At 34.0% G+C, this 8,120-nt stretch overlaps 1 protein-coding gene across 1 annotated transcript; it reads left to right on the top strand.

The window, feature by feature from the left end:
• The first annotated feature begins 3,175 nt into the window (after positions 1-3,175).
• On the top strand, positions 3,176-6,971 carry LOC127719168 (uncharacterized). The gene is made up of 2 exons (XM_052225191.1): positions 3,176-3,527; positions 6,508-6,971. The coding sequence occupies exons 1-2, from the start codon at positions 3,176-3,178 to the stop codon at positions 6,969-6,971; spliced, it is 816 nt and encodes a 271-aa protein (XP_052081151.1).
• The last annotated feature ends 1,149 nt before the right edge of the window (positions 6,972-8,120 follow it).

The following is an 8,120-nucleotide window of genomic DNA, read 5'->3' as shown; positions in this document are numbered from 1 at the left end:
GATTTTGAAAGCAGAGAAAACTGTGCACCTTATAATCAGCATGACTTTATCAAATGACAATACAAAAACTAAACATCCAGGCTGAAAATAAGGCGTAGGTACTGTAATTAAGTCACGAACCCGCGATGCCACAGGTGTGTTCTAGTATATTATATACATATAGATAGATAGACGTGTCATTTAAAAAAAATCTACTAACAGTTTAACTGTTAAATATGTGCACTTAAATTCAACCAGCTTTATGTCGTATTTTCAACATGTGTTCAAATTTTAAACGCCTTGAGGTGGCTCTAAACGTTTGTTTTACCAGTGGACACTAAACAAGCAACAATAAAGCATTCCTTTTATTCATGTGTATAATGAATTTCTTGTCTATAAAGAGGAAATTGATGCATTGATTTACATAGTCCAGTTTATTTATCACACTCGGTTAATGATTCGTGGTCATCACTGGTCATCTTCTTGCATAAATTAAAGATACATCAATACAGCAGATGGGAGTTCTTTTTCATACACAATTGCATATATACTAGGAACAAATGTGAAACAATATGAGAAATTTAATTATTTTCCTAGTTTTAGGCCTACTTTTGATGTTTAGAAACCAACACATAGTATATAATTTATTACAATTTTATGCACGAGTGGAACAACCCATATTTGACAGTAATTGTAAGTATCAATTGTTTTTCCAAAGGAGGAATCAGATTCTCTCATCAAATTATTTATTTTCTAAGTATATGTAATGAAAATTAGTATTTTGTTTTAATAACAGGATTCAGAGTTGATCAAAGACTCCTGTAAATTCCTGTATTATTTGTACGATGTAAAAACCATGCTTTAAGCACAGAAACAGAACTAAATAACGCCATTCCTCTTTATTTAAGTAAAGTCGTAAATAATTATGTCTGTGTGGAGGTAATGTGTTATAGTATAATTGCCAACATGTCCATTATTATTTAGCGAAGAGCACTGATTACGCATCCGAAAAGATGATTGTCCAATTTCCCCTGAATTTATTTCACACAAGGGCCGATTCCAAAAAGATTTTCAATCTGTTCTACTAATGATCAGAATAACAACTTCTTGTTTATGTAACGACACGATGACCTATCTAACTATGACCACTCGATAACGTAAGTATGACAACACGATGACGTAAGTATAATAACGCAATGATGAAAGTGTAACAACAAGATCACTTTGTTAAAACGATGACGTAATTATGATAACACGATTACGTAAGAATGACAACACGATGACGTAAGTATAACAACACACGATAACGTAACTTAAACAACACGATGACGTAAGTATGACAACACGATGGCGTAGGTATTTGAAAAACGATGACGTCATTGTTATCACTCGATGACGTAAGTATGACAACACGATGACGTAAGTATGACAACACGACGAAGTAAGTATAACAACACGATGACGTAAGTGGTTAACTTGTTGAAGTGGAAATCTATTAAAATTATTAATTTGCCTGTTTTAAAAAAACGTTAGGGATGTGCATACACATATGTCACGTGATACGACTTTTGCTATCTCCACATTGAAACAACAACGTTCCTGGAACTCTCTTATATTCCTGTATTTTTTCAACTATATACATATATACAGATGGACGTGTCATTTAAAAAAAATCACAGTTTTTAAAACTGTTAAATGTATGCCCTTGTATTCAACAAGTCATGCCATATTTTTAACATGTGTTTAATTTTCAAAAGCCTTGAGGTGGCTCTAAACTATTGTTCTGCTACCGGACGCTAGACACACAACACTTAATCAATCTTCAATTCATATATAGAAATAAGAAGATGTGGTATGAGTAACAATGAGACAACTCTCCATCCAAGTCTCAATGTGAAAAAGTAAACAATAATTATTAAAGATCAACGTACGGCCTTCAACACAGCCTTGGCTCACACCGAACAGCAAACTATAAAGGGCCCCACAATGACTTGTGTGAAACAATTCAAACAGGATATGTATGATGAATTTCATCTTCAAAAGTGGAAATTTATGCATTCATTTTTTCATACATAAGTATAACAACACGATAACATAACTTTAGCAACACGATGACGTAAGTATGACAACACGATGAAGTAAGTATGGCAACACGATGATGTCACTATTACCACTCGCTGACGTAAGTTTGACAACACGATGACGTTAGTATGACAACACAATGAAGTAAGTATAACAACACGATGACGTAAGTATAACAACACGATGACGTAAGTATGATAACACGAAGACATAAGTATGACACCTTGAAGACGTAAGTATGACTACACGATGACGTTGGTATGATAACACGATGACGTAAGAAGGACTACACGATAACGTAAGTATGACAACACGATGATGTTCGTATGACAACAGGATTGTGAGTATTATAACACGATGACGTAAGTATGACTACACGATGACATAAGTATAACAATAGGATGCCGTAAGAATAACAACACAATGATTTTAGTATACACGCATATGTGACCAAATCCTTAAAACTGGACAGTACTGGCAAACATTTAATCCGTTTATCGAAAACTGATTGCAGATTTTAAAAAAAAATGTGAATACAAAAGAATTTTTTTAGATAAAGTCATGAACATGCATAACAAAAAATTGCCCCATGACGTTCAGCCAACAACAACAAACCAATTTTATTGATTTGGTTTTATTCAAAAACATGTCATTGGGATTGTCTTTAAGCTGAGTAACCTTTTTAATTTCATGGTTAAATGTCAAATTGTTGAACATCTTGTATAATATATCAGTTAGATTGTCTATTTTCGTATCTATCTCTTATATTTATTTTCGCTTTCCTTCTCTCACTCATATTTATTTTCCGGTTTTAGATAACCAGAGAGCTTTCGATGTTGGTTCCCGTCCTGTACGCATATCCCACAACCATGCTTTATTAAGTGACAAGACATATTCAACAAGGGAAACTACTTTAACCAATGATGTTCATGAAGAAAAAACAAAAAATCAAACTTCGTTTAGATGTCCGGTGGAAAATTTGAATAACTGGAATTTCAATTGTAAAGTACCATGCGCAGATATGCCTGATATAACAAATATGTCGGACCACGTGCAAGCTCATATCAATTGTCAGATTATAAAACCTAATATAGAACTAATAAATGTTAAGCGAATGGCAACAGTTCAGGTTTTCCCGGAAAATTCCGAATGCCTCCAGACATTTGTAATGGAGAATTGTCATGATGAAGAACCGGTCCCAAACTTAGTTCATTACATTTGGTTTTCTAAACGAGATATGAATTTTTATCATTTTCTTAGTTTTCTTAGTGCCAGTAGATTTTTGAATCCGTGTCTTATTTTGGTACATGGAGACCGCCTTCCATTCGGAACATACTGGGAATATCTATTGACTTTGGTGCCAAATATAATGCATGTTCAAAGAAGTCCACCAGAAGATGTATTCGGAAAACCCCTTGGTAATATTGAACACAAAGCTGATATCGGCAGAATACAGGCTTTACAGAGTGAGTACATGCTCGCACATACTTATGCCGCACACCCTTTTACTTTGGTCTTTGGTAGATAAGGTGAGTACGTGCTTGTACATTCCTATATAGGTTTTCATCATTGTTCTTTTGTGTTTTGCGGATCGAGGGAGTGAATTCTTTTACATACCTATATTGGTTTTCATCCCTGTCATTTTTTAGTTGGTGGATAGAGTGAGTACATCCTTTTATATACCTGTAGTGACCCTCACATCATTGTTTTGTTGTATTTTGTGGATCGAGTGAGTATATCCTTTTATGTAGCTGTAGTGGCCCTCACATCCTTGTTCTTTTGTGTTTTGTGGATAGAGTGAGTACATTCTTTACATACCTATACTTGTTTTAATCCTTGTCATTTGGTATTTAGTGGATAGAGGGAGTACATCCTTGTACAAACCTGTAGTGACCTTAACATCCGTGTCCTTTTGTGTTTTGTGGATAGAGTGAGTAAATTCTTGATTATATACGTATAGTGACCCTCATATCCTTGTCGTGTGGTTTTTGATAGATAAGGTGAGTACATCCTTTTATATACCTGTAGTGACCCTCACCTCCTTGTCCTTTTGTGTTTTGTGGATATAGTGAGTACATTCTTTCACATACCTGTTGTGGCCCAAACATACTTGTCCTGTGGTTATTTAAAGAATAACGAGAGTACATCCTTGTACAAAGCTGTATTGTATTAAATCCTTGCCCCTTTTACTATTGATGGATAGAGTGATCACATCCTTGTACGTACATGTAGCGACTTTCACATACTCGTCCTTAGATCTTTGATGGATAGAGTTAGTACACTCTATAACGTACAAGTAGTGACTTTCACATACTCGTCCTTAGATCTTTGATTGATAGAGTGAGTACATCCTTGTACGTACATGTAGTGACTTTCACATACTCGTCCTTAGATCTTTGATGAATAGAGTGAGTACATCCTTGTACGTACATGTAGTGACTTTCACATACTCGTCCTTAGATCTTTGATGGATAGAGTGAGTACATCCTTGTACGTACATGTAGTGACTTTCACATCCTCGTCCTTTGATCTTTGATGGATAGAGTTAGTACACTCTATAACGTACATGTAGTGACATTCACATACTCCTCCTTAGATTTTTGATAGATAGAGTGAGTACAAAAGTCATCCTTGTACGTACATGTAATGACTTTCACATACTCGTCCTTCTATCTTTGATGGATAGAGAGAGAACATCATTGTACATACATGTAGTGACTTTCACATCCTCGTCCTTAGATCTTTGATGGATAGAGTGAGTACATCATTGTACATATATGTAGTGACTTTCACATCCTCGTCCTTAGATCTTTGATGGATAGAGTGAGTACACTCTAGTACTTACATGTAGTGACTTTCACATACTCATTCTTAGATCTTTCATGGATAGAGTGAGAACATCATTGTACATACATGTAGTGACATTCACATACTCGTCCTTACATCTTTGATGGATAGAGTGAGTACATCCTTGTACGTACATGTAGTGACTTTCACATACTCGTCCTTAGATCTTTGATGGATAGAGTGAGTACACCATTGTACATACACGTAGTGGCCCTCACATCATTGTTCTTTGGTCTTTGATAGATAGAGTAAGTACATCTTTGTACATTTATGCAGTGGCCCTCACATCCGTGACCTTTGGTTTTTGATAGATAGAGTGAGTACAACATTGTACAAATCTGTTGTGGTCAACATTCCTTTTTTGGTCGATGGTAGACATTTTTTCTTTGGCAATCATACCACGTCTTCGCGTTTGGTTATTGTAAAATTGATCAACCAGAGGGAATAGGTTTGTCTTTGCGTTCATTTTGTTGTCTCCCCTTGGCCCCTGTACTAAAATGTGTAAATTGTATTTTTGATAAAAACCTTTACGTCAAAATGTTTTGAATAAGTTGCCTTCCCTTTCGTGAAAAGGTTGTAAATTGTCGTTCTGTCTTATTTACCCATAGATGATGGACATTAATTTAAAAAAGTATTCCCCTTTAATATAAAAAAAAAGTTTGGATTGTCTCCCCTTACGTATAAGGATTGGATTGTCTCTCCTTTAATACAAATAGGTCTATTATAATATTTTGGTATGATTTTGGTTGGGACCTGCTGTATTCATTGTTATTTGCTTACTTGTCGGCTACCTTTATTAATTTGATGATTATTTCAGGTATAAATTATTGATTATTTATTTGGTAAGTGAAGAGGGTGTGGTTTGTTTATTGTTCGATTTGTTTATTGATCGATGTATGTATTAATCGATATATGTATTGATGGATATATGTATTAATTGATATGTTTATTAAACGATGTACGAATTGATCAATTCATTTATTGATCGATGTATGTATTGATCAATATGTATAGATTAGAACATGGCATACTTCATATCTGACACTCTATCGGCCTTATGTCAATATATCGAAAGGCTCGAGGGATGATATGATGAACGAGGGCCGATGAAGGGTATGATATGAAAAATGACATGTAATGATCTTTTTATGATATACTTCAGCAGAAGAAATGCAGACAAGAGCTATATTTAAAACTTTGATAAAATGCATGTATTAATTTTTTGTTTTGCATTTTTGATAATATATTTTTCTGTTTCCTAATATTTGTTTTTATTCGATCTTGTTATGTTTTTCACAAAAAAACGTTCCTTTGAAATGCATGCGATAACTTTACGGAAAGGCATGCGATAATAACTAGAAGCATTTAATAAATGTTACATATCAGCCCGCTAAGCACCATTTTGGAAAATATGGAATTCACGTAAATGTAATGCTTTATCATACTGTAAAAAATATAAGTTATTTACTCTAAGTATATGATAAAATAAGTGATCGTTTTTATTGATATATTTTTATACCTCATTTTAATATTCAATTTGTTCTGCTGAAACGACTTTGCATATGTTTATGCAGTCTAATTTTAGCATCTCTGTTGCAGGGTTTGGAGGCATTTACATTGACACAGATGAGATTATACTTAGATCTCTGGATCCTCTACGGAAATATCCATTTACTTTGAGTCGTGCAGTTGATTGGAATCTCAGTAATGGTCTCATTCTAGCAGAGAAAAACGCAACTTTCCTGAACATTTGGTATTCCAAATACAAAACGTACAATAAACGTCAGTGGGGATATCATTCAACAATTGTGCCGTATTTGTTATCTAAAAAGTACCCGGATTTAATTCATGTTGAAAATAAAACGTTTGTAAGACCAAGTTGGCAACAGCTCCCGCTGCTGTTTGAGAAGAATTTTGATTGGTCAGAAAACTATGGTATACATTTATATATTCGATTTTATAAATTAACACATGATTTTAACGATATCAAATATTTGAATACAACAATTGGATCAGTAGCCAGACATGTTGTGTATGGAAGGAAAGAACTGTGTGAAAAATAAAAACGATATTGATGTCCAATAGACAAAGACTTCAGTTATTTTTTTTTTTTTTTTTGTGTATAAAGTAAAAAAAAAAAATAATAAAAACAGCAGAAATACACACACAAAAAATTAAAACTCTCATTGATTTATGTTACTTTTGTTAGGTTTTTTGTTACTGCAGAGTTTGTCAAAATTAATATACATGATAATGTATACTCAATCAGTCTAAGTTACCCAGACGCTTAACTTTTACAAACAAAATTTAATATGCATCTCTATGACCGAGACTAATACTCAAGTACAGACCATTTAAATGACTCATTTCTTTTCATGCCTCAAACCCGTGATCCGTAGGTGTTGGCGGGAAACTTTGCGATCTAAAAGTCTCATTTGAAAGGACATGTGACCTTTAAATATGTTCAAAACCGTATTATTGAAATGTTTTATTTGCTTTAACGTGACCTGGTTACCTGCTAACTTGGTACAGATACAAAATGTTATGGGGGCTAAAACAGTTTTACGTGATCACCCATTTCCCTATCTAAACAATAAACTTAAAGAGAGGCAGAAGATACCAGGGCAGGGATATTTAAAACTCACCAGTTGAAGACAAACTGACAACGCCCAAAAAAAAAAAAAAATAGAAAAACGACCAAAAGACAAACAAGAGTCTACAAAAAAAAAAAATCATAGAAAACTAAAGACTAAAAAACACGAAAAATACACAATAAAAAACTTGATCAGTGCATCAGTTGTGTCATCACAAAATGTATTGAAATCGGCAGACTATTTGTTTACAACGGACGCCTAGTGATATAGCAAAAGCAAACATGGCCTTTTAGTGTTTGGTGGTATTACATTATTGTTATTACAAAGTGGTGAGATAAAAAGGGTTTATATATATGCAGTCAGATGTAGTAGGATTTTGTACTATTTCTGTAAAATTCAAACACTATTTCGACGTTATAAAGACGAGCAAACCAGTCGGCTAAATCGCCGTGTTGAAATTAAAACGTTCATATTTTGTAGTATTTCTACTGACCGCTAATGCACTAAAGATGAGGCGTATTCTGAGATACCAACTTGAGAAAGATTAAAGTTTACAAATGATACTAAAACTCTCCACGGTCACTTTGTTTATGACCGTTGCTATCTTATAGTTGTGCA

This window comes from Mytilus californianus, unplaced genomic scaffold, assembly GCF_021869535.1.
Source record: "Mytilus californianus isolate M0D057914Y unplaced genomic scaffold, xbMytCali1.0.p SCAF_10, whole genome shotgun sequence".
NCBI lineage: Eukaryota > Metazoa > Mollusca > Bivalvia > Mytilida > Mytilidae > Mytilus > Mytilus californianus.
The sequence above is the reverse complement of the archived record's forward strand: the minus strand, read 5'-3'. Positions and strand labels throughout refer to the sequence as shown.